The 25,542-nt window shown below is 37.8% G+C and overlaps 2 protein-coding genes across 28 annotated transcripts in view; both read right to left on the reverse strand.

The window, feature by feature from the left end:
• The window catches only part of adcy8 (adenylate cyclase 8 (brain)), a 160,563-nt gene that overhangs the window by 119,116 nt on the left and 15,905 nt on the right, over window positions 1-25,542 (reverse strand). For 4 of the 27 annotated variants that reach the window (XM_087238567.1, XM_087238555.1, XM_087238566.1 and 1 more), the window contains exons 3-6: window positions 21,724-21,826; window positions 19,590-19,743; window positions 15,628-15,686; window positions 14,479-14,590 (exon numbers count right to left, since the gene is read on the reverse strand). Coding sequence is in view for 3 of the 27 variants with exons in the window: in XM_087238552.1 (XP_087094678.1) it covers window positions 1,503-2,384 (882 nt within the window). In the remaining 24 variants the exon portion in view is untranslated. 27 annotated transcript variants of the gene reach the window in all.
• LOC141378660 (uncharacterized) lies at window positions 6,579-11,985 on the reverse strand. Its single transcript, XM_087241255.1, has 2 exons — window positions 9,683-11,985; window positions 6,579-8,667 (listed from the first exon to the last, which is right to left on the reverse strand). The coding sequence occupies exons 1-2, from the start codon at window positions 11,933-11,935 to the stop codon at window positions 8,656-8,658; spliced, it is 2,265 nt and encodes a 754-aa protein (XP_087097381.1). The 5' UTR covers window positions 11,936-11,985; the 3' UTR covers window positions 6,579-8,655.

Raw genomic sequence — 25,542 nt, forward strand, 5'->3', positions numbered from 1 at the left:
CTTTGGCCTTAATAAAATAAAAAATAATAAAAATGTTTGATCTTAAAAAGTTTAAAAAAACTTAAAAACAGCTTTTATTCTAGCCGAAATAAAACAAATAAGACTTTCTCCAGAAGAAAATTCTTTTATCAGACATACTGTGAAAATTTCCTTGCTCTATTTAACATAATTTGGACAATATTTAAAAAAGAAAAAAAAAATGAAGGGGGTTTAATGATTTTGATTTCAACTATATGTATATCCAAATGCATTACAAAGTTGCCATGGATAACTTCCTAATTTATTTTAAAACAAAAAGCAAACATTACTTTAATCAAACTAACTAATGCATAATATATATATTTTTTTTACATTTTATAATTATAAAATAATGATTTTTTTTCATTATTATATTATAATGAAAACATAATTCCAATTATAACTCAATGCTGAATAGACTAGCCAAGCTGCCTTTGCCTTGATTTGCTCACTGTTTGTGGCCTAAACTTGGAGCAACAGTATGTTCATTAAAAAACATTTTTGATTTATTTACAACATTTAATTAAAACATCTGCTTTTTTGTAGATTAAAAATAAATTAACCAATGAAAGGTTACGTTAAATTAGAAATGACAATGTTTATTAAAGGCATTAACCCTAACCCTTCCCAAAACTCTCCCTCTCTTCTCAGATGGGATGGTGGGTCAAATCCAAGCTTACTATGGGCCATCATTGGCCCCCGGGCCCTAGTTTGGGAATCTCTGGTCTAGACAAATCTGAACCCATTGATCTTTATTGTATGAGAGGTCAAAGATGAAAAGTGGTTTTCGTTTATTGAAACAATGAAAGTGTTATACTGCTTATTATGCACACATGATTATCATCATTCATCATTATAATGTCAGACATTATCAGTCTTATTTATATATTTATTTATATTATTATTATAGAGTATATTATAGATAATTTATATATTTATATTAGTAATTTTTGCACAAATGTACTTGTTATGCTAAATTATGTTGAAGCATTTATTTAACCAAATTTTGTTTAACATAAAAATTATTTCTTCTGTGTTTAACATAATAGAGTTATGGCTGCATTTTTACTTTGGAGTAAAAATTTCTTTAAAACTAGCACATTTTGTAATTCGCATTGGTGTTTGTCAATATATATCATCATGAATAATTCCCAATACTCGAGCTCTCCTCAGATGTTTCTAAAATGAGTAGCTGACTGCAGTGCTCTAATATTGCCGCATTCACGAGCTCCAATTGACCTTTTTTGACCTTTGCAAGATTTGGATCTCAAAAACAAGACATCAGTTTCTGACACGACAGCACAACGTAGTCCGCCACAAACGACCTTAAAATGTCACTTTCAGCACCACGTTGGCTGGACAGCGACCGCTGCGTGTTGATTAAAAGCCTCGAGCGCTGGAAACATCAGCACAAATGCACATGAACTTGCCATGATGTAATATTGCACATTTGTGTATGTGTGTGTGATTCACTCGTGTCTCACCTGATTCGTGGAGATCTGCGCCCGAGGGGGCACCAGCAGCTGGAGCGCGATGTGCAGCGCGGAGGTCAGCAGTCCCGCCACGATGGCCCAGGTGAGAGGCAGAGGCAACATGCTGTAGGTGGCAAAGAGCGTAAAGAGAACGTATCCAATCCCATCACCGAGCAATCCGTAGCCCAGTCCCGTAGCGAGGATCTGCGTGGCCATGGCGACCCAGGTCACCGCACCGCTGTACTGCAGGTAACCGTGCGAGCTCGTGTCCTTGCGCACCACCACCAGAGCGCAGATGACCACCTCGATGCCCGTGAAGAAGCCCAGCAGCATCCCCTTTATCGGGTCCATCGGCGTGGACGCCAGGGTCAGGTGCAGCACGAGTAGGGTCAGCTTGGTCACCACGTCCAGAATGTTCATGACCACCACTGATTTCCGTCGCTGGCCCAGGAAGTAGCGCTGGTAAAGGCGCTCGAGGTCCCTGGACTTGAAGGCGTAGCGCAGCGTGGGGAAGATCACCCCGCGGTACGTGTATCCCCAGCTCAGGAAGAAGTCGGAGTTGCTGGGCGCGCAGTCGATCTGCAGGAAACCCAGGTCGCTGCTCGAGCGCTCGGGGAAGACTTTAGTGCCGCCGTTGTTGTGCCGGTCGCTCACCGACGTCCTGCCGGCGGAGTGTTTGCGCGAGCCCTGCGTGTGAGCCTCGTCCGGTGACGCGGGTTTCGGACTGTGCTCGTGAATGAAGCGCTGCTCGGTGATGTGTCGCACGGCATTCTGCCACAGCAGGCGCTTCGGTCGGTTCCCGTTGTTGCTGCTGCTGCTGCTACTGCTCGGGGTTTTGTTGATAGTGTACAGCTCCTCGCTCGCACTGGAACAGCGAACCTCAGACAACTCCATTGTTCCCACGCCTGACGCGGCTCTATTTACCTACACGCGTTCCCAAAACAGTCAAGGAGAAGAGGAGCAGGTGTGTGCAAAAAAAAGTGAAGGCGAACCTAACGGAGAGTGGAGAAGGCATCGGGACAAGCAGACTGGTCCCACGGCAGCTGCCGCTCATCATCATACGTCTTGTCCTCCGCGAACGTCAGAGCGATTTGGTCGCGCTGGCTCGTGCCATTTGGCTGCGCAGCGCTACAGCATGGCATGCGCCCGCACGCGTGCTGAAAAACAACGCATCTTTACGCGCTCTGATCAAGAAAATGTCCCCCACTGTCTGCGTGTATTACCCTCTGTGTTGCTGCAGAAGGTCTTGGCGTGGCTCTGTTTTCTCTATCGCAATACAAGAGTGTTAAGGAGGGCTTCCCACAACGCCATTCCGCCCCTCGCGCTACAGCCCAATCTTCCAAAGAATGCTGTTCTTCTCTGCTATTTTCCCCCTGACTCCAGGAATCTTTGTCATATCCAGTGGTGAGGATTAGCTCTGGAGGGTTGTGAAGAAAACCACTCGGTCAGTTTCTGCTATTAGAACAGGTTGCTGCATACCCCAAAAAGCGTGCTGAAATCCAACAATGCTATCACATAAAACAAAAAACAAGCATGCACAAACAGCAGAAATGTCTGTATGACTGAGTAAATTTACTGAAGGTTTCTGTGATGTTATACAGAAGCATTCAGCGCGCCCGCTCATCTGGTGGAGATGGTATTTACACTGAGAGGAGAGAGAGAGAGGAGGAGGAGTGTGTGTCTGAATCTTCCCGACGTCACGAGCTCCTTGCCTCTTTTTCTTTCAAGCGCGCAGCTTTTGTTTCGGTCCAGCACCGCAGAGGCTCGCGCGCAAAAAAGAATGGGACAGTAGGACACTGCATATAGCATTTCATTGTTTCACAGAAAATATATCTAGAGCTAACTGAAGTATAAAACGACTATTATATCCTAAAAATGTTGGGGTGTTAAATACTAATTCGGACTTACAAGATATGTAAAACTAGGGTTAATGTTAAAATTTGAAGTGGAATGAAGCTGTAATTTTTTTTACCCAAATGTGAGTTAACACAACCCAGCATTTCATTAAGAAAACTGTTGAATATAAAGTTTCTATTAAGCAAACCAGAACTTGATGGGATTCAGTTTACTCAAGAGTATTTTGAGTCCAACTTGTTTTTCTGATCAGTGCCACCTGAGTTGGTCTTATTTGGATGCTTCCAAAAACAAATTTGTTTTTGTTTGGCTTCAGATTTTGTGGTCATCTGTTCAAATTTTTATTTTATTGAAAACTAAAAAGTCTATTGCAAGTTATTTGCAGCAAAACATCAAAATATAAATGATTAAACAATTACCCATGTACTTTACAATTTTCTGGTTTGCCTATATGGGCCAGGCAGTGGCGCAGTAGGTAGTGCTGTCGCCTCACAGCAAGAAGGTCACTGGTTTGAACCTCAGTTCAGTTGGCGTTTCTGTGTGGAGTTTGTATGTTCTCCCTGCCTTCGCGTGGGTTTCTTCCAGGTGCTCCGGTTTCCCCCACAGTCCAAAAACATGCGGTACAGGTGAATTGGGTAGGCTAAATTGTCCATAGTGTATGAGTGTGTGTGTGAATGAGTGTGTGGATGTTTCCCAGAGATGGGTTGCGGCTGGAAGGGCATCCGCTGCGTAAAAACTTGCTGGATAAGTTGGCGGTTCATTCCGCTGTGGCGACCCCGGATTCATAAAGGGACTAAGCCGACAAGAAAATGAATGAATGAATGAATGAATGGTTTGCCTATATGCCTTGTTTGTCTCTAAAACATATATTCCTAACATTTGTTTTCAAGTCAAACATGTCTGGTAAAATGTTGGTTAAACAAAACAATAAACAAACAAAAGAAAAAACTCTGGACTCAATGAACTATGATTTTATAACAAAATAAAATATATTTTAGTTAAATCATTATTAAAACAAATTGTAACACCAAACTTAGAAACAAACAAAATATGCCAACATGTAAAAAAAACTATAGTAATCTGTACCAAATTCCTACCATATTAGTACCTACATTAAAAGTAAGTTTTTTTTTCCTGTGGTAATACAACTTACAGTAATATAAACAAATCCCCAATAGGTTTTCTACACCTATAGTTCAATATATCACACTTTACTGTAGTAAAGTCTGAGGTATAACTACAGTATTTATCAGTTTATGATGTAGCATTTATTAAAAAAAAGTGTATAGGCAACAATTTTAACTATACACTCTCAGAAATAAAGGTACGTGAGCTGTCACTGGGGTGGTACCTTTTTGAAAGGTACAAATTTGTACATTAAAGGTCCATATTAATACCTCAAGGGTACATATCAGTACCTAAAAAGTACAAAAGTGTTCCTCTTAAAATTTGTAGGTACTAATATATACTTTTAAGGTACAAATATGGACCCTTTAAGTACAAATGTGTACCTTTTGAAAAGGTACCACCCCTGTGACAGCTTGCATACCTTTATTTCTGAGAGTGTAGGGCCTAGTATGTTTCCAAAAAACATCACGGTTAGGCTATAGTATTTTAATCACTTTTGCTATAATAAAACCATGGTTAATTTTCAGTCTGTGTTGTGGTTTACCAACAAAGTATTTAATGAACAAGGAGAATATAACCAAAATGAATAACTCTACAGGAACAACAACGGTCAACTGAACTAGGCACAGGTGATGCTAATGAGTAACTGAGGAATTCAGACAAGAATTGGCCACAACTCTGCTGCGAAACTACCAAACAAAACATATCCCTGAGAGTATTGTATTTTGGCTTATATCATATTTATCGAGTTATTTTTGGACACTGCACACTTAGCTGAACGCCATTACCATGACTCACCGGCTATTCGTCTTTTAAATATTTTTTAGCTCGAGACCCCAACCGCGGCTGATCAAAGCGGCCTGACAGCGCCTTGCGAGTGACTCATCCCGTCCCCCGCTCCGCTGCCGGCTCTTTTTTTACACGACTGTGGGTTTGTACCATACGACACTCCTCAGCCTTACTTTCCAGGAGTTTCTCTTTGCGTTGCTCACTTCCTCACTTTTTTTCTGCTTGCTGTGAAAAAAGCAGGATGATAAAGTGGCACAGGAAACGGTTGGAGGCAGAGCCGCGCGCGCTCACCGGCTGTTCCGAGCCCCCGCATTACCCGCCGTTACTCATTCACTGCATAAACATAAAATGAATGAATCAAGTGCACAATATTTGTTACCATAGCTGAACCCTGGTCCTACTAAACCCATACTTAGTCTACCCTTATTCCATCCAATTACAGGCCCAGTAGTATTTTTTTTGCTAACGCACATTGCTAGACCATTTTGAGGGGTGTAAATAATAACAATGGTCCTAATGTATTTCCTGCTTTAAATTTTTAATTTCAATAGCTTTCAAGAATCTAAAAAGGTCCCCATAAGGATAAAGATGCTGGACTTTAAGGTTGCTTACAGGTGTTTTAACAAGCAAACAAAGAAAACAGAGCATTAAGGAAGAACATTTCATAGGTTAGATTTCGTTTTTTATGTTTTTGTATGTTACGAACTTTTGTGCTCAACAAGTATCGATAATAATACACTCACTGACTGCATTGACCATAAGGCAAAGTAGCACAAACTTTTACTTAATTCTTTTTTGTTGATTAGTTTTAGTTGAATAAAATCAGCAAACAATGAATAAAATACTAATAAAAAAAAACTATCTATCGATATAGAAAAGTAATGTAAAATTATAATTTTCGCAATTAAAAATAAATATTTGCATACTGACCACCGGGAAAACTCCTGATCATAGATTTAGTATGTCTAAATATCTCCAGATGGACAGTATTCCACTGGACCTTGGTCCCACATCCATTTCAAAGGAGCGCTACCGTGTACTAAAATGATGGCTCTATTGACACAACAGCATAGGCGACAATGTAAATATCTATGTGAGAAAATGATGGAGGATGCCCCATCCTTTAATTGTCTCAATATTCAATTTTAAATGGAAGAACATCAACATAATGAATAAAGTCTCACAGGAGTTTATGAGGACTTTAAATGGAAAGTTATTGTTGTAAAGTTAAAGGAATATTTCCTTACCACTTTTCATTCATGTGTTACGACCCCCTCGTTTGAGTCGCAACATAAAAGAGTTCGGACAACAAAAGAATGTATATGCAACTTATTTATTATACATAAAACTAAATAGAACAACAAATCAACAAACAAACGTCTAGGGGAAAAATAAAGAAAATAACTACTTTAACTACACAAATAAATAATGCTAAACAAAACCATAAGGTTTCAGAAATGAAGAGATGATCTGAACACGAGGACGGCCCGTAGCCACACCGTCCTCCAGAAGCTAGCACTCAAAACCCTTTTATATGGTTTGAGCCAATTGGTGGCAACCAGGCACCCAATCAGGATCTGCCACATCCATACTGAAGTCCTGGGGTCGTCACACCTCCCACTCCAAAAGGAGGTTCCCTAAAGAACCGACAAAAACAACTAGTGGAACAAACAGAACATAAACCAACTAAATTGAAATTTACAATAACAGGAGTACTCATCTCCATAAATCTCACTCCAGTTTTCTCCCCGACTCCTGGGCCCTAGGAAATCAGAGTAAAGACTAGAGATGGAAAATGAGAGAGAGACAGAATCGAGAGAGAGAGAGAGAGGGAGAAAGACAAACAAAAGATATGCCCAACCTAATGGGACATTTTACACTCTTGAGAGAGCGTCAGCAATAAGGTTGTCTTTGCCACGAATATGTTTAATCAGCAGAGAGAATGGTTGCAATATAAGGCTCCATCTCATAATCCGCTGGTTCTTTCCACGCATTCGATCCAAGAAAGTTAAAGGATTATGGTCTGTATAGATGACAATAGGACCACAAACTGAACTCAAATAGACCTCAAAGTGTTGAACAGCCAACACAAGAGCTAAAGCCTCTTTTTCCACTGTGGAATAGACCTGCTGATGACAATTGAATTTTTTTGAAAAATAACTGACTGGATGCTCAACTCCTTTGTCATCTTCCTGAAGAAGAACTGCACCAGCACCAAAAGCACTAGCGTCCACCGCTCAAAGAAAAGGTTTCTCAAAGTTTGGTGCAGTCAACACCGGAGCATTAGCTAAAAGAGATTTAGCATTATCAAAAGCACATTGACACTGCACTGACCAATGGAAAGGTCTTTTTGGGCTCAATAAATCTGTCAGAGGGGCAACAACATCTGCAAAATTCTTACAAAAACCTCTATAGTAACCCACCATTCCGAGAAAACGCCTTAACTCACGACGAGTAGTGGGAGTGGGAAAACTAGAGATGGCTTCAACTTTAGCAGTAATAGGACGAACGCACCCTCTGCCAACCACCTTACCCAAATAAGTCACTGTAGCCTTACCAAACTCACACTTGGCAAGATTAACAGTCAAGTTAGCTTTAGCTAAACGTTCAAACAGTTCTCTAATTTGTGCTAGATGTTCTGACCAAGTAGAACTGTACAGCACAACATCATCCAGGTAGGCTTCACATCCCTGCATCCCTGATAACACTCGATTTACCAGACGTTGAAAAGTCGCTGGAGCATTTCGAACTCCAAAAGGCATTACTGTGTACTGTAGGAAACTGTCTGGTGTAATAAAAGCAGACAATTCCTTAGCACGAGATGTTAACGGCACTTGCCAATATCCTTTTAAAAGATCAAACTTACTCACAAACTGTGCAGATCCTACCTGATCTACACAATCATCGATTCTAGGTAAAGGAAAACAATCAGGTTTTGTAAGTGAATTGAGCTTCCTATAATCAGTACAAAACCGATAAGATTGATCTGATTTAGTCACTAGAATGCAGGGGGAGCTCCACGAACTAAAACTGGGTTCTGCTAATCGGTGAGCAAGCAAATATTCCACTTCTTTCTCAAGGAGTTTCCTTTTAACAGGATTCACCCGATATGGATTTTGTTTTACAGGTGAAGCCATCCCAACATCAATGTCATGTTGAATGACATGAGTTTGAGTAGGAACATCAGAAAAGATAGAAGGGAATGAATTTACCAACTCAATGATACTGGTCTTCTCTGGTTCGCACAAATGAGACAGATGATGAGAGAGATTAACAAGAAATTCCGAATTATTCAGGCGTCCTTCCACAACTCCTCGTGAAGGACCACTCTTTTCATCCAGATCAGTAGTCATGTCCACAGAAGCTCCTGAAACACTGGAGTCAAGATCGGAGGTCACGACATGTACTGAAAGAGATGAAACAGGGCTCAAGTATGGCTTCAGCAAGTTAACATGGCAAACCTGTACTTTCTTTCGTCGATCAGGTGTACTTAAAAGATAGTTGTTATTCGTGTAACACTTTACTATGGTGTATGGTCCACTAAACCTAGCCTGAAACGGACTACTCAAAACAGGAAGCAATGCTAAAACTTTATTGCCAACCTGAAAACTTCGAAGTTTAACTTTGCGATCAAACAACCTCTGCATCTTTTCCTGAGACTTACCTAGTTTTCGCAAAGCGATAGCTCGAGCTTCATAAAGTCGATAACGAAAACCACTGACATAATCTAGAACATTCTCAGGTGGATCAGTGATGTTCCATTCATCGGCTAAAACAGCAATCGGGCCTCGAACTGTGTGTCCGAACACCAACTCATTGGGGCTAAAACCCGTGCTCTCTTGAACCACTTCACGAATAGCCAACAACATCCAAGGAAGTCCATCCTCCCAGTCACAATCAAGTTCAACACAATAGGATCTCAAAAGTGACTTAAGAGTCTGGTGGAACCTTTCTAAACCTCCCTGACTCTGAGGATGATAAGCACTTGAGATATTGTGTTTAACTTTAAGTTGTTGTAGAACTTTTGAAAATTGTCGGGACATAAAATTTGAACCTTGATCAGACTGAATGGTTTTTGGAATACCAAAGATAGACATGAAATTTGTCAAAGCCTTTAAAATTGATTTTGTTGTGATCGATCTCAATGGATAAGCTGTAGGATAGCGTGTAGACTGGCACATTACAGTAAGCAAATAAGCATGTCCGGCCTTAGATCGGGGTAAAGGACCCACACAATCTATGATTAGATGTTCAAAAGGGGTAGTACAAACAGCAATGGGTTGCAAAGGAGCCAATGGAATACGTTGATTAGGCTTCCCGGTCATTTGACAGTTGTGACAAGACCGTATGTATTTAGTCACATCTTTCTTGAGTCTAGGCCAATAAAATTCCCTCAAAATCCTATCACATGTCTTTCTTACCCCCGTATGACCAGCAGGGCCTTGGTGTGACAGCCTTAAGACATCATGACGAAAAATTGAAGGAACCACAATTTGGATCCTAGGATCAAGAGAAGAGTCAGAAGACATAGGCTGTTGTCTGCAAAGCAACCCATCCCGAAGAATATAAGACGTGGAGACTTTGTTTTCTCCACCAGCACCGACTAAGGAAAACATCTCCTGAACAGCTTCATCCGCATGCTGGGCTTTTATCAGCTCAGCTCGAGTCACACTATGAGGTGGAGATAACAAACAAGTGTTAGCATTAGCATCACAAGGTGGACTTTCAGAAAGTGAAACAGGCTTTTCAATATGTGCATCAACAGATGTAATATTGTGCACGGGAGTCTCTTCATCAACTGTAGTGGTGTTCACAGTACCAGGCTCTAGTGAAGAGTCTGTAGATGAAATAAAAGTATCACTAAGAACACTTCCCGTCTCATCCAACACACCTCTCTTAGTCATCGCTCGAGTTACTGCACATGCTGGGAACAAATCAGAACAGTCAGGAGGCTTATTCAATCCTTCAACAGAAGGAAACACTACAGGTGAAATTTCACCATCAGGTTTCTCCCACACATTACCACCAGCCAAGTCATTTCCAAGTATAAAGGTGACACCAGGAATAGGAAGGTTAGCACGAACTCCTACAACTACATCACCTGTTACAAGTTTGGAGTTAAGGTGAATGTGGTGCAATGGAACTTCCATGTAGCCCATTTCAAGCCCTCTGACCAGCACATGAGACCCAGTAGCAGTACGTTCAGACAAAGGCAAAAGTCCTTGCATCAAAAATGACTGTCCAGCACCTGTATCACGAAGAATACGAACAGGAACAAATTCATCAGAATCAGGCAAAGAAACACTACCATCAGTAATGAATGGCCCAAAATCCACACTGGTCTTATCCTCCATTTCACTGATATTTATTTTCTCAATCTGCTTAGTGCTAACATTGTGATTCACTTTTGAAATCAAACCAACAGGTTTAACAGATTTATCTTTCTTTTTTAAAATAGCACAGTCAGAAATTTTATGTCCTTGTTTTTTACAATAAAAACAAATAATTTCACCTTTTTGACGTGTGAGTGAAACATTTTCAGCAGGAACTGACACAACATGCTGACGTGAAAGCATCTTTTTACTTTTACTCATAGAATTCAGCTTTAATCTACTCATATCATTTACATGAGCAGTATTCTGGTGAGTGAGAGTAAATTCATCTGCCATAAGTGCAGCCTCAGACAGTTTAGTCACTTTATGCTCATTAAGATACATGGCCACAGCATTTGGAACACAGCACTTAAACTCTTCAAGAAGAATGAGCTCTCTAAGCTCCTCCTTAGATTTAATTTTTACAGATGAGCACCAGCGGTCAAACAGATTTTCTTTCTCTCTAGCAAACTCAAGAAAAGTGCTTTTCTCAGATTTAAAATGAGTTCTGAATTTTTGTCGATAAGCCTCAGGTGCTAATTCATAAGCTTGTAAAATAGCGGACTTCACAATCTCATAATCGCTACTTTGCTCTGTAGTCAACGCTGAATACACATCCTGTGCTCTCCCTATCAACACGCACTGCAATAATAATGTCCAAAAAGTCTTTGGCCACTTTAATGACTCTGCAACACGTTCAAAATGCTGAAAGTATTTCTCTACTTCCCTCTCCAAAAACGGCGGCACTAGCCTAATGTTTTTGTGTACATCAAACACATTTGACTCAGCAGCTGAAATTACAGGAGCTTGATGTGATTTTAATTTCAATTCCAGCTCAAGTTTTCGCAATTGAAACTCTCTTTCCTCTCGCTCTTTCTGCAACTCCAACTCCATTTTCCGCATTTCTAACTGTTGTTGCATTTTCTTTACTTCAAAATCATTCTCCAACTCTTTCTCTTTCAAAGCACAAACATCACGCTCGGCTCTAAATTTTTCCGCATCAACACACAGCTGTTTTTCTTGCAACGACATTTCACTAAACTTTGCATTTAGATCGACACTACAAACAGGAGACGATACAGACTCATCAGGAATAATAGGAGCTCTTACCTCTAAAACGCCGCGTTCACAAAGTGCGCTCTTCACAGCTTTCATCAGCGTTTCCTTGAGTTTCTTGTCATTACTCGTTACCTCAATTTCAAAACGCTCCGCGATCTGCAACAGTTCCTCCTTCGTACATCTCTCCAGTAGTATCTCCGAAGGAAATGCAAAGAAATCTTCAATAATTGATGAAGACGACATGACTGCCAACAGCAAACGCTCTAACAACAACAACAAAGCGCGCACACACTGAAGCGCACGTGAAACTAGCGCCTAACAACTACAAATCCCATCAGCCACTTCGCCAGGAACAAAAACAGCAGACGCGCTCAGTTTACAAAAACTCACCGTTATAAGAGATTACTATAAACTATAGTTACTCTATTAATCGGAGGGCATCGTAATTAACAAATACGGAAAAAAACAAAGTGTCACCTTATGAAAAGAATGAAAATGAGAGACTTCAGTTCCTACCTACACGAAAAATAACTAACTTAACCTACCTAATCTTCAAAGGTGTACCGGACTCGGGGCGGCTTTTAAACGCTAAGCTCGAGGACAATTGGCATAGCCAAAAGCCCGATGCGTACCCCCGACAGAGACTTAATAATCTCCATCCAGAATAACCTTCAAAAATAAAAAAGGCAAAATAACAAACTAAAATAACAAATAGTGTCTCGATGGAAGGATTACAAACCCAGCTGAGAACACTCTAACTACCTGAAGTCTACTCATTTACATTGGTGAACACAAACAAAATGCATTACCTTATGTGTAGTTAAATTATCCGGACGAGCGCCCAATTTTATGTTACGACCCCCTCGTTTGAGTCGCAACATAAAAGAGTTCGGACAACAAAAGAATGTATATGCAACTTATTTATTATACATAAAACTAAATAGAACAACAAATCAACAAACAAACGTCTAGGGGAAAAATAAAGAAAATAACTACTTTAACTACACAAATAAATAATGCTAAACAAAACCATAAGGTTTCAGAAATGAAGAGATGATCTGAACACGAGGACGGCCCGTAGCCACACCGTCCTCCAGAAGCTAGCACTCAAAACCCTTTTATATGGTTTGAGCCAATTGGTGGCAACCAGGCACCCAATCAGGATCTGCCACATCCATACTGAAGTCCTGGGGTCGTCACACATGTTATAATTAACTATAAAACTTCATGATTAGAACCTTTTATAAAACCTTTTCTTGCTTCTCCAAAGAACATTTAAGCGAACCAATTTTCAAAGTGTGAAGAACATTACAGTGTATCCAGAAAGCATTCATAGCGCTTCACTTTTGCCACATTTTTTTGTTAGAGCCATAATCCATAATGTATTAAACTCATTTATTTCCTCAAAATTCTACACACAATACCCCACAATGACAATGTGAAAAAAAAGAGTCTTTGAAATTGTTGTCAATTTATTACAAATAAAAAACTTGAAAAATCACATGTACATCAGTATTCACAGCCTTTGCTCAATACTTAGTTGATGCACATTTGGCAGCAATTACAGCCTCAAGTCTTTTTGAATATGATGCCACAAGCCTGGCACATCTGTCTTTGGGAATTTTTGCCCATTCCTCTTTGCAATACCTTTCAAGCTCTGTCAGGTTGGATGGGAACATTCAACAACATTCACAGAGTTGTTGTGAAGCCACCCCATTGATATTTTTGCAGTGTGCTTTAGATCGCCCCAGTCTAAGGTCAAGAGTACTCTGAAGCAGCTTTTCATGTACATTGCTGCATTCATCTTTCCCTCTATCCTGACTAGTCTTTCCAGTCCCTGCTGCTGAAAAACATCCCCACAGCATGATGCTGCCACCACCATGCTTCACTGTAGGGATGCTATAATCCTTGTGATGAGCAGTGCCTCATTTTCTAAATGTAACGCTTGGCATTCACTCCAAAGAGTTCAATTTTAGTCTCATCAGAGAATTTTGTTTCTCATGGTCTGAGAGTTCTTCAGATGCCTTTTGGCAAATTCCAGGCAGTGTGTGGCCTCCGTCTAGTCACTCTAATATACAGGCCTGATTGGTGAATTCATGGAAACATCTTTCACTTATGTATGATGGAGGTGACTGTGCTCATTGGAACTTTCAGAGCAGCAGATATTTTTCTGTAACCTTCCCCAGCCTTGTGCATGCCTTGAGAAAATCCTGTCTCGGAGGTCTACAGGCAATTCCTTTGTCTTTATGCTTGGTTTGTGCTTTGACATGTACTATCAACCCTGGGACCTTATATAGACAAGTGTATGTCTTTTCAAATCATGTCCAATCAACTGAATTGACCACAGGTGAACTCCAATTAAGCAGCAAAATATCTCAAGAATGATCAGTGGAAACAGAATGAACCTGAGCTCATTTTAGAGCTTCACGGCAAAGGCTGTGAATACTGATCTCCATGTGATTTTTCTATTTTTTATTTTTAATGAATTTGCAACAATTTCAAGGACTCTTTTTTCACATTGTCATTATGGACTATTTAATGTAGAATTTTGAGGAAATAAATTAATTTAATCCATTCTGGAATAAGGCTGTAACATAAAAAAAGTGGAAAATGTGAAGCACTATGATTACTTTTCAGATGCATTGTACAATGATTAAAGAACAATATTTACTGTAAAGAAACATTTAATGAAATGAAAAATGTTGTAAAAGTCTATTTATGGAATCAACACCAAAAAACAACAGTTTTTTATGTAATTATTGAATATAAAAATATAAAAATCTTACTAAGTTTTGAACTGTGAACAGTGTTTGTCATCCTGGAGATATCCCACATACTCCAATGTAGAGCTGAAGTCATAGATCTGTCTTTGTAAGGACATGCTTTATTGTTAAGAGCCTATAGGAGAGTTGAGAAAAAAAGAAAACAAGTCATGAGACAGGAGGACCACTTGAGGACTTTTCAGCATGTATGACAGCATCACTATGCATTTGACAGTGGTTTGAGTTGTGCAATCAGGTTGGATTTCCCAAATTTTGAACGTTAACGTAAAAATAGATTCACAAAAGCCAGGAAATTCCATAGATATATACACTAGATATCGCATACGGATGCTGACCATATTTGTACAGTGTTTCCATGACAAATGTCCATTAATTGCATTAGTCAAGACTAAAGCCAATCTGAAGATGCTGGACTTTTGCCATGTATACAGGTGTAGTAACGAGCAAACAAAGAAAATAAAGCATAAAGGCAGAACTTCCTTTAGGTAAGACTTCGTTTTTTATGATTTTGTATGTTATGAACTTTTGTGCTCAACAAGTAACATTATTGATCATAATACAGTCACTTACTGCACTGACCAAGGCAAAGTGGCACCAACTTGCACTAAATTCTAGGCTTATGCTAGTTTTGTTGAATAAAATCTGCAAACAATGTACATTAAATATGATAACAAGACACTGTGGTGCCAAAAACTTGAGACAGGGGGCCATTTGAGGACTTCTCGCTGTGTATGACAGCATCACTCTGCATTTGACTGTGGTTTGTGAGTTGTGCAATCTGGGGTGGAGAAGGAGAACAGTTACTTAATGATGTAACTGGAGGCTTGGGTGAAGACATGAATGAATAGAGAACATCCTTCAAGTGTGTATAAAAGTGTTGTAGAAGAGTATTAAGCATTTGATGAGAAATTAATGTTTGCACATTAAAGCATGACATTTAAGATGATCCCAAGGAGACACAAGAGTCTAATCTCTCTCTCTCACTATCTGTCTCTGTTTAGATAAGTATCAGATGAGAGTAGGTCACCATCATGAAGTTCTTTTGGAATGGAATTAATATTTTTTATAATATTACTGTTAAAATTATTTATTTTTTGCAATCAATGTAAATGAGGATTTACAATGTTTTATATAATTACAGTTACAACATACCTTGCCATTGTACATTTGTTCTCCAATACATCCAGTTTTTTTTAAAATAAAAACTGCCGCTGTAAAAGTTAGAAGAAAAAAGTTAAATCTTTATACACTGTAAAACTCAACAGTCAACTTTATCATCTGAAATGAGTGTAGTTAACTCCAAATTTACTGGGTTATTTCTACTCATTTGAAAAGTGTTTTGAACTCAGTGTTGAAGGTTAATTAAATACTTCATTACTTCAACTTAAATGCATTAAGTTCACAGTACTCATATAGAATTTTTTTTTAAACTCAAATGGTTTGTTGCAATCGGTTTCCTCAAATGGTTTGAGTTTACTTAACTTATTTTGTTTTACAGTACTCAGTTGGTTTGAGTTGTTTTCATTTATTGGGTTTTACTGTGCTCAAATTACTTTGTTTACTCAAATGGATTAAGTTCACAGTACTCATTAGTTTTTGAACTTAAATGGTTTGTTGACCTCGGTTTCCTCAAATTGTTATTCCTGTTATTCCTATCTTCTGAATCTTTTTATATCTTCTACAGAACACATAGAAGAAAGTTTATGGAGAACACTGGGGTAAAAAAAAAAAAAAAAAAAAATATATATATATATATATATATATATATATATATATATATATATATATATATATATATATATATATATAACGCATCAGAAATCCTGTCGTTTTTCTACACAGCTGTGAGGAAAGAGAGTTCTTTAAAGTTTTTAGGATTTTTTTTTTATGAATGTTCTTTGAATAACATATTCAGTAGCCTCTTATTTTATCAACTACTGTCTTCAATATTTGGCAATAAAATATTTAATATTAAATATTAGAAATAATATTTATACAAACATATTTTATGTATATCTATATATTTTCTCTAATACATAACTGAACTAATCAGAACAAATCAACCCCATATTTTAAAACTCTTTAAAATTTGAAGTAATGTTTTGGTCAACTAAAAAAATAGCAATTCATTGCCAATAAAACAAGGTAGGCCTACGGATTTGCAGCAGTCACTTTTTTTAGTTGTTGTGTCAGAATGTGAGGTGGCAAAGTGTTAAAAGCGGAAATTGCTAAGACTTTCCTCAATTTTTTTTCCACAACTTAGCATTGCGTCGTACAATCCATGAAGAAATAACTGGTTTTGTTAGTGTTTTCTCATGTATCCAATACGAGAGACAAAATGGGTTGTGAGGACACACATAATGCAGTGTTGATTTCATTCATACTAGACACTAGAGGGCGCTCTGACGCATAAAACTCCACATATGTATCATAGAAGACATCAACAATCACTGTATCAGAAGGAAACCCAATATGGATATACTGATCAAACAGGAAGACAACAAACAAATGATTGTGGCATTTGTGGTTTATTTGTGTTCCTTAAGCAATCCTAGCTATTTTTACACCTTGTAAATGCGATTGACTTTCCTTACTTGAAGGAATATCATACATATCACAAAGTATTTTGCCAAAAAAGACAGGTAAGCAAATTTAAGATTTTTTGAGCTAGAGATGGGTTACACATAGCCGGACTAGATTGGGTCTATACTTCTCAGAGAAAGTGAAACTACGTCTATTACTTGCAGGAACCTCATAAACCTTGTTGACTTTTCCTGCATGATGGAGTATCATACATATTATAAGCTTTATTTAGCAAAAAAACAACATACAATCAAATTTAAGGTTATTCGGGCTAAAATTGGGTTACACGTAGCCGGGTTAGATCTGGTCTATACTTCACCTAGCCAATGAAATGACGGCTATTACTTGCTGGGTAGCCTTTATCATTGTATTGAACACTATAAAATAGTACAATTTCTTTCTCCCTCTGATTTGAAACCACATCTTGTCACAAACTTTTTTTTTTTACACTTGATTGATGTTATGAAGTAAATTCAGTGTAAAAATTTGGTCAGTAAATCTTTGTTTGTAAAAAAAAAAAAAAAAAAAAAACACACAAACATGCAAAACCGTATCCCACACATCTTTTTCACATCTTTGTACTTCTGTACACTGCATATAATTTTTATAGAGGGGAGTATTTATATCTGTATTTTGCAAATGACACCGGCCTTTCCTATAACTTTTTGGAAGCATCATTGTGGTTTCCAGAATGCTCTCTGTTGAAAATTTTTATTATGTAAACAGAACTTTCTCTCTAGGTTAGGAAAACATTCCCAGAATGATCTCTTTTGGGCCCAATCTCAAATGTATATATGTACCCCTTCCCCTTAGAGTGTGAAGGGGGATTGTTTCAAAATTTACCTCTAACAATTGGGACAGCACTACAGAACTTGCACACGTCATCCGATGTTCATATGAGATCAGATGATCGCGACTGCTGTAGTTATTCCAGTTGCTTTATTTTTTGTTTTTTATCTTTACGAAATCACTGAAGGCAACAATGTCATGTTATCATAACAAAAAGTTGTGGCAATAAGATTGCAACTGCGCATTTACACAGAGGCCATTTTCATCTATATAAACACACCTAAAGCAACTTTAATATTATAGCAGACATTCTAATTTGTGTATTTGTGCATTTTCTTACTTCCGGGTGTAACTATCCTGCCATTGTGGCTCGTGAATCCTGTGAAATTTTCTTACCCCTTGGTTTCGAGTGTGTTCTTGAAAAATCTTTGTACGAACGGTTATCTACCCCTACCCCTTAGCCTTACGCCTTCAAGCTAAAGAGAATTGGGACACCCTTTCACGGGAACGCGCAAAACGAGGGGTAGGGGGAAGGGGAAGGTTAAGGGTTGGAATCGGGATTGGGTCTTAGATTCTTTTTAAGTTGTTAGAAAAATTAACCATAGATCATTTATATTTGAATTCCAAAAAATAACCAAACCATAAGAAAACATTCTGTTTGCTACACTGTAAAAAAATATCCGTAAATTAATTTAAAAATAAATATTCGTTAATTTGTGATTCATGCTTTCATTTTTATTTTCCCCGTTCATTTCTGGTTTTGAATTGCATTATGGGACATTTTTTAACCATGTTAAGTTAAAAAAGTGAATTTTATTAAAATTTCTAATAGTTTAAAGAGATATTTTCTGGGTTGGTGATGTATATTATGGCACAAAAAACTTTCTGTTATTTTACAGATTCATTTATTTATTTATTTTACAATTACATTATTTAAAACTGTGTCATTAGGGCAGCATGGTGCCGCAGTGGGTAGCACAATCTTGCTTCACAGCAAAAAGGTCGCTGGTTTGAGCCTGGTTTCCCCCACAGTCCAAAGACATGTGGTACAGGTGAATTAAATAAACATAATTGGCCGTAGTGTATGTGTGTGTATGAATTTTTCCCAGTGCAGCTGGAAGGGCATCTGCTGCGTAAAACATATGCTTGAGAAGTTGCCGGTTCATTCCGCTGTGGCAACCCCAGATTAATAAAGAGACTAAGCTGAAAATAAAATGAATGAATGAATGAATGAAAATGTCATTAAAGTCACTTTGTTAAACTGTAGAGTTGAATTTTTAACATCAAATGTCGACAGACATTAGAGATTAAGCAGAGATTAAGCTTAACTGTAAATAAACAGAAAACACTTGTGATGCGTAAACTGTTAATTAACAGATGTTTTTTTGCAGTGTAATCTACACTGATAACCCTGTGAGTAGCATAACAATTGCAGATTTGTCATGACTTAATGTAAAATCAATAAAATCATAGATTTGAATCAAATCAATTTCAAATCAGAATTGTGCAACATAGTGATTGTGTCACAAATAATTCAGTCATCAGTGTTAGGCCTTTGCCAACGCCTGAATTCTTGTACATTGATTCACATTACAGCAAACTAGGGAGTGGAAGTAGCCCGTCGTTCTTTGTAAATTCACCTCACACACCTGTACGTGTTAAAGCGTCTTGATTACTGCAATTATTGGCTGAGATCATGGCTCAATACTAAGAACGACATCATTGACATGACACACACACACCTCACACTCTTTCCCTCCATCAGGCAGTCTGGGGAATAAAACTGAAGATCCGGCAGAAAGAAAAGGAGGCCCTGATGAATCGGAACAACGGCACACACATCCACACACACCTCGCACATTTACAGCGAAGAGGAAACCTGCACTAAAATAGCCACTGAAAAAAAAGACACAGAAAATACATTAGCACTTCAGCAGGAAAAGCATTACCACACACACACACACACACACACACACACACACACACACACACACACACACACACACACACACACACACACACAAACACACTCACACAGAGCATTTGGGCTCAAATAGGCATGAAGGGCATTCTATATTCAGCAGACACATTTGCGTAATTATAGAATCGCTGCCTGGAAAGACCAGGTGTCTGTGTTAGGTGCTTAATTTGTGTTTATCATGGTCGGGGTGTTTAAAATTAAATGCCTGGTCATAGTTTAATTCACTCTCCTTAATGCCATTGTGTATTTCTGATTACAAACACACACACACACACACACACACACACATTTGAAGCAGCTTAGTTTTTGACACAAACCTGAATGAATCATCTGCAGTCGCTACCCCAAACAACATAGGACAGTAGGAGGCAGTAGAGAGCAGCCCAACAAAAAGTACACAGCACATCCATACCCACATTGGGTTCTCATGTTTTATAGGGACTATGCATAAACATAATGATTTCTATACTGTAGAGAGTGTATATTCTGTGCACTTATCCCAAACATATGTCTAAATCCAACTCTCAAAGAAAATGTGGTTTTATATTGTCAAATGATCAATTTCTATTTGTTTTACATGCCATTTTCCTCACGGACACAAATAAATGTCCCCACAAGATCAAAATAACTTGTATAGCTATAATTGGAATGATATTTGGTCCCAACTTGATGAATACCAGGACTCTCTCTCTTATACAAACACCCAAGTGTTTTTATTCTGTACAAACTGTATTTTCTATTGGCATAACCCCAACTCTTCCCCTAAACCCAACCGTCACAGGAAACTGTACACAGTTTTTACTTTTTGAGAAAAAAACAACAACTAATTTTGTGTGATTTATAAGCTTTTTGAAAAATAAGGACATCAGCAATGTGCTCAAATTTCACCACTTTCTTGTAATACCTGTGTCATTATACAGATTTGTGTCCTGATGTGTCACAAAAATATGTACACACACATTAATAGTCTTTTAAAATATACACTATTTTATAGATTGTATAAAACTTTTATAAGTAAAATATTTAAAAATACAGTATGTATGAATAAAATATTAGTAAAATATATATTCTAAATTGTAATAAATTGAATAAAATTAAAATATATAGTTTTTACATGTAATATATATATATATATATATATATATATATATATATATATATATATATATATATATATATATATATATATATATATATATATATATATATATATATATATATATATTAAAATTACAGTAAAACCGATTATTAATTTTGTATGTTTTGTACAAGGCTTATGGCCTCAGATTTGCAACACAATTGGATTCACAAATCCAATTTAAAAAATTTCAAACACGATTCAAAATACACAAATCCAATTCATGAATTCAAAACACGATTTAAAAATATGCAAATCCAATTAATAAATTTAAAACATTACTTAAAATACACAAATCCAATTCATGAATTCAAAACACGATTCAGAAATACACAAATCCAATTAAAAAATTCAAAACACAATTCAAAACTACACAAATCCAATAAAAAAAATTTCAAAACACGATTCATGAATTCAAAACAACATTTTAAATTATGTAAATTCTATTCATTTGGTGAAAATATTTATGATTTTTATCTGTGAATTCACAAATTGTGTTTACAAATTGGATTTTGTAAATGTGAATTTGGGCTTAATTTTATTTTGTAAATGTATTACTTTTGAGACTGATCTGGCTCTATACTATGAACGTGTTTCTTTGATTCATAACAAGGCTAAAAGATCACAACATTAAAAAAAAACTGAAAGGAACTAATTGTTTAAAACTTAAATTCCCACAAATCCACCCACGTTTCTGCTTCCATGCTGTCTTGTGCATGCCTGCATGTGTTTGTGTATGTGTGTCGCATTCAGCCACCTGTCAGCCCATTCTGCTGTTGATGTTTTAGGTTCCAGAACTGTAGGAGTGATCCATAAAACTGAGCCCCAGAGTCCAGTGCTCTTCACACTCGCTGCCGTTACTATGAGAGACGCGAAAAAGCAAAAAAAAAGCTGAAAAATCACAGCAAACAACAAGACTCTGGCCTATAATTAAAACCACATAATCTGTTTCAGCGTCTCTCTCACCTGCCTCATAATTAATACTTTCTCCGTCATTTCTTTTTATAGATCCACTTCCGCAACTGTCGATCTCTCATTTGGCCTTTTCCACTGTTGTTTTGATTTTCCCTTTCAGAGGCAGCCAGTGTTGTGTGTGTGAGAAAGAGCCAGTGTTTCACTTTACACTGCTATTAATAATGAAAACCCTCCATATCAAATCTGTTGTGTTCATAACCCCGTATAGCAGAGAGATGTAATAAAATCATGGCAGCAGTGGCCTAATGGTTAGAGAGTTGGAGTCCCAGCACTGGCACAGATTGTAGGTGAAGAGAGTGAATATTCGGCAACGGTTGAAGTGAGACACTTGAGCAAGGTAACAAAGTCCCCCACTGCTATAGGTGTGTGTTCGCGGGTGTAAGCTGTTTTGGATAAAAAGTTTCTGCTAAATGCTAAACTGTAAATGTAGAAGATAATACTAAACACAAAAGGTGAAAGTAAAAATAAAGCAAAATATATATAATATTAGTGGTGAATCTGCACTGTCTAAATTGAAAACACAGTATTTCAGCAAGGCAGTATTTGTTTGATAAAAAAAGTACTGTGAAATACCGTTGTTGTTGCTTTTTTATTGTATTTTAATACAATAGTGTATTTTAATACAATAAATGTACAATAATACAACAACTTAGTCCCTTTATTAATCCAGGGTTAATCCAGCCACAGCGGAATGAACCACAAACTTATCCAGCAAGTTTTTACGCAGCGGATGCCCTTCCAGCCGCAACCCATCTCTGGGAAACATCCACACAAACATTCACACACACTCATACACTACGGACAATTTAGCCTACCCAATTCACCTGTACCACATGTCTTTGGACTGTGGGGGAAACCGGAGCACCCGGAGGAAACCCACGCGAAGGCAGGGAGAACATGCAAACTCCACACAGAAACGCCAACTGAGCCGAGGTTCGAACCTTCTTGCTGTGAGGCCACAGCACTACCTATTGCGCCACTGCCTCGCCAGTAACTGATTCCAAGTTAGTAATTGCATTATTAAATTTGTATCTAAATGATTTTGTCTGAAAAATAACTAAATAATAACTCAATAATTCATTTAATAAGTCATTTAATTTCTTGGCTCAAAATGACTTAAAATCCATATACACCGGCCACTTTATTAGATACACCTTACTAGTACCGGGTTGGACCCCCTTTTGCCTTCAGAACTGCCTTAATCCTTTATGGCAACGATTCAACAAGTTATTGGAAATATTCCTCAGAGATTTTGGTCTATATTGACATGATAGCATCACGCAGTTGCTGTAGATTTATCAGCTGCACATCCATAGTGCAAATCTCCCATTCCACCACATCCCAAAGGTGCTCTATTGGATTGAAATCTGGTGACTGTGGAGGCCATTTGAGTACAGTGAACTCATGGTCATGTTCAAGAAACCAGTCTTATGATTCACGCTTTATGACATGATGCGTTATCCTGCTGGAAGTAGCCATCAGATGATGGGTACACTGTGGTGATAAAGGGATGGACATGGCCAGCAACAATACTCAGGTGGGCTCTGGAATTGACAAAATGATAAATTGGTACTAAAGGGCCCAAATTAAGTATCTCCAACACCATTACACCACCACCAGCCTAAACCGTTAATACAAGGCAGAATGGAGCAAAGCTTTCATGTTGTTGATGCCAAATTCTGACCCTACCATCTGAAAGCCATAGCAGAAATCGAGACTCAGACCGGGCAACATTTTACCAATCTTCTATTGTCCAATTTTGGTAAGCATGTGCAAATTGTAGCCTTAGTTTCCTGTTCTTAGCTGACAGGAGTGGCACCCGGTGTGGTCTTCTGCTGCTATAGTCCATCCGCCTCAAGGTTTGACTTGTGTGTTTAGAGATGCTCTTCCGCATACCTCGGTTGTAACGAGTGGTTATTTGAGTTCCTGTAGCCTTTCTATCAGCTCGAACCAGTCTGGCCATTCTCCTATTCATTATTATTTTATTTTATATTTTCCCCTAATATATTGTTTTAGGTGTACAAATTTTTACACTGTGATTTTAAGCATTTTTTAAGCTCCATTTTTAGCGTTGGTACAGGCTAATCTAATGTGTATGCACTAATATATTACTTTAAAGCATCTTATAGAAAATATTAACTTACAACAGAGATCTGTGAGAGCTGTACTCATTTATGCTTAGCACTCTATGTTATAACAGCAAATTAGATAAGGTCTAAACTACAGCATCATCATTGGGATAAGAGGAAATCAAGGTAAACTTGATTTTTGGTTTTAATGTCCTTGGTCAACATTTCAAATTCTGCTTGAGGGTACTACAGAATTCAAAAACAGAGACTCAAAATTATACAAATTTGGAATAAAGACATTTAAAGTACACACAGTTTTAAACAAAAGGATGTAAGAACAGCGAGGTCTCATTCATATTCATGCACTCTAATGCCCTACTTCCTCTATGGCATTATGGAAATTTAGTAAGACCCCCCGAAATATTGCATCAGGTCATTTATTATACTCATGTCACAACCAAATCACATTTTAAAGTCAAATGTGACAACTGACCTGCTGCAGAAGTAAGAAAAATAAAAAGGAAAAAGTCTTTCTGAAAATAATGATTTTTGCAAATTGTTTCTCTGAGGTGAAAATGCACAATGGCAGACCTTCACCTGTTCTGTTCTCTCCACTACAGTGTTACAATTACTGAAACACTCACGCTGGCTCACGGTGTCCAAGTACTTTTAAAATGAAAACCATTTGAGCACATTTCATTCAGAAGCTGATGGCTGTTCACAAAACCCACACAGTTAGCGCTAGTTTCCTTCTGTACAATCTTTCCATTGGTATGAACTATGATTGACAGCTCCACAAGTGCATTATTAATGCTTTAGAAAAACATCTCATTCTCACACGCAGCTCTGAAACATTTTGCACAGGCTGAACGTTAAAATCCCTCGCTTTTTACACTGCAGAACGTAGACAGATGCTAATTCCTTTTATCTCTTCAAGTTAATTGCATACGCTTTTTAATCAATGAAAATAGAACAGTTATTTTTACTGAAGCTTACAACTCTGGCTTTGCCTGTGATTTTTAATTCATTGTTTAAATGAATCCCGGAAAGCACTACTTGCATAAGACATTAATGTTTTATCGATGTCATAATATCTATGCATATTTTATGAAGGAGTTCCAGTCGGGTGTTGTAAACATATTGCATACAACACCTCGCCACTTCCCCAGACAATCTATTACATTGTTTGAGAGAGTTAATATTAAATGTCCAGTTGAGCACAATGGGAGATATTTAGTTGTTGGTAATGAAACAGTTGCTGGTCTTAGTTAAGCTTCATTCTTATAACAGAGGTTGTATTGAATAAATAAGTTGATAATAAATGATGAATTTTCCCCATTTATTAAAAAAAGTCCATTCTTCCATGTAAACTGTAGGAGAGTTTTTCAAAAGCTGCAAATCGTCCTAACTCCAAATTCTACTTGAAGATCAGAGGTCTAATGCTAGATTTGCAGTTTTTACAAACACCCGTCTGCCTAGCATGATACATCGCTGTATCCACTGTGATTCAGCTTCATTCATGTGGCTTAAGG

The sequence above is a fragment of the Danio rerio genome, chromosome 2, assembly GCF_052040795.2.
Source record: "Danio rerio strain M-AB ecotype USA chromosome 2, GRCz13ab, whole genome shotgun sequence".
In the NCBI taxonomy this organism is placed as follows: Eukaryota; Metazoa; Chordata; class Actinopteri; order Cypriniformes; family Danionidae; genus Danio; species Danio rerio.

What these genes read in the sequence shown, in the direction of transcription:
- LOC141378660 (XM_087241255.1), bottom strand. Translation starts at nt 11,935, where the DNA reads ATGTCGTCTTCATCAATTATTGAAGATTTCTTTGCATTTCCTTCGGAG.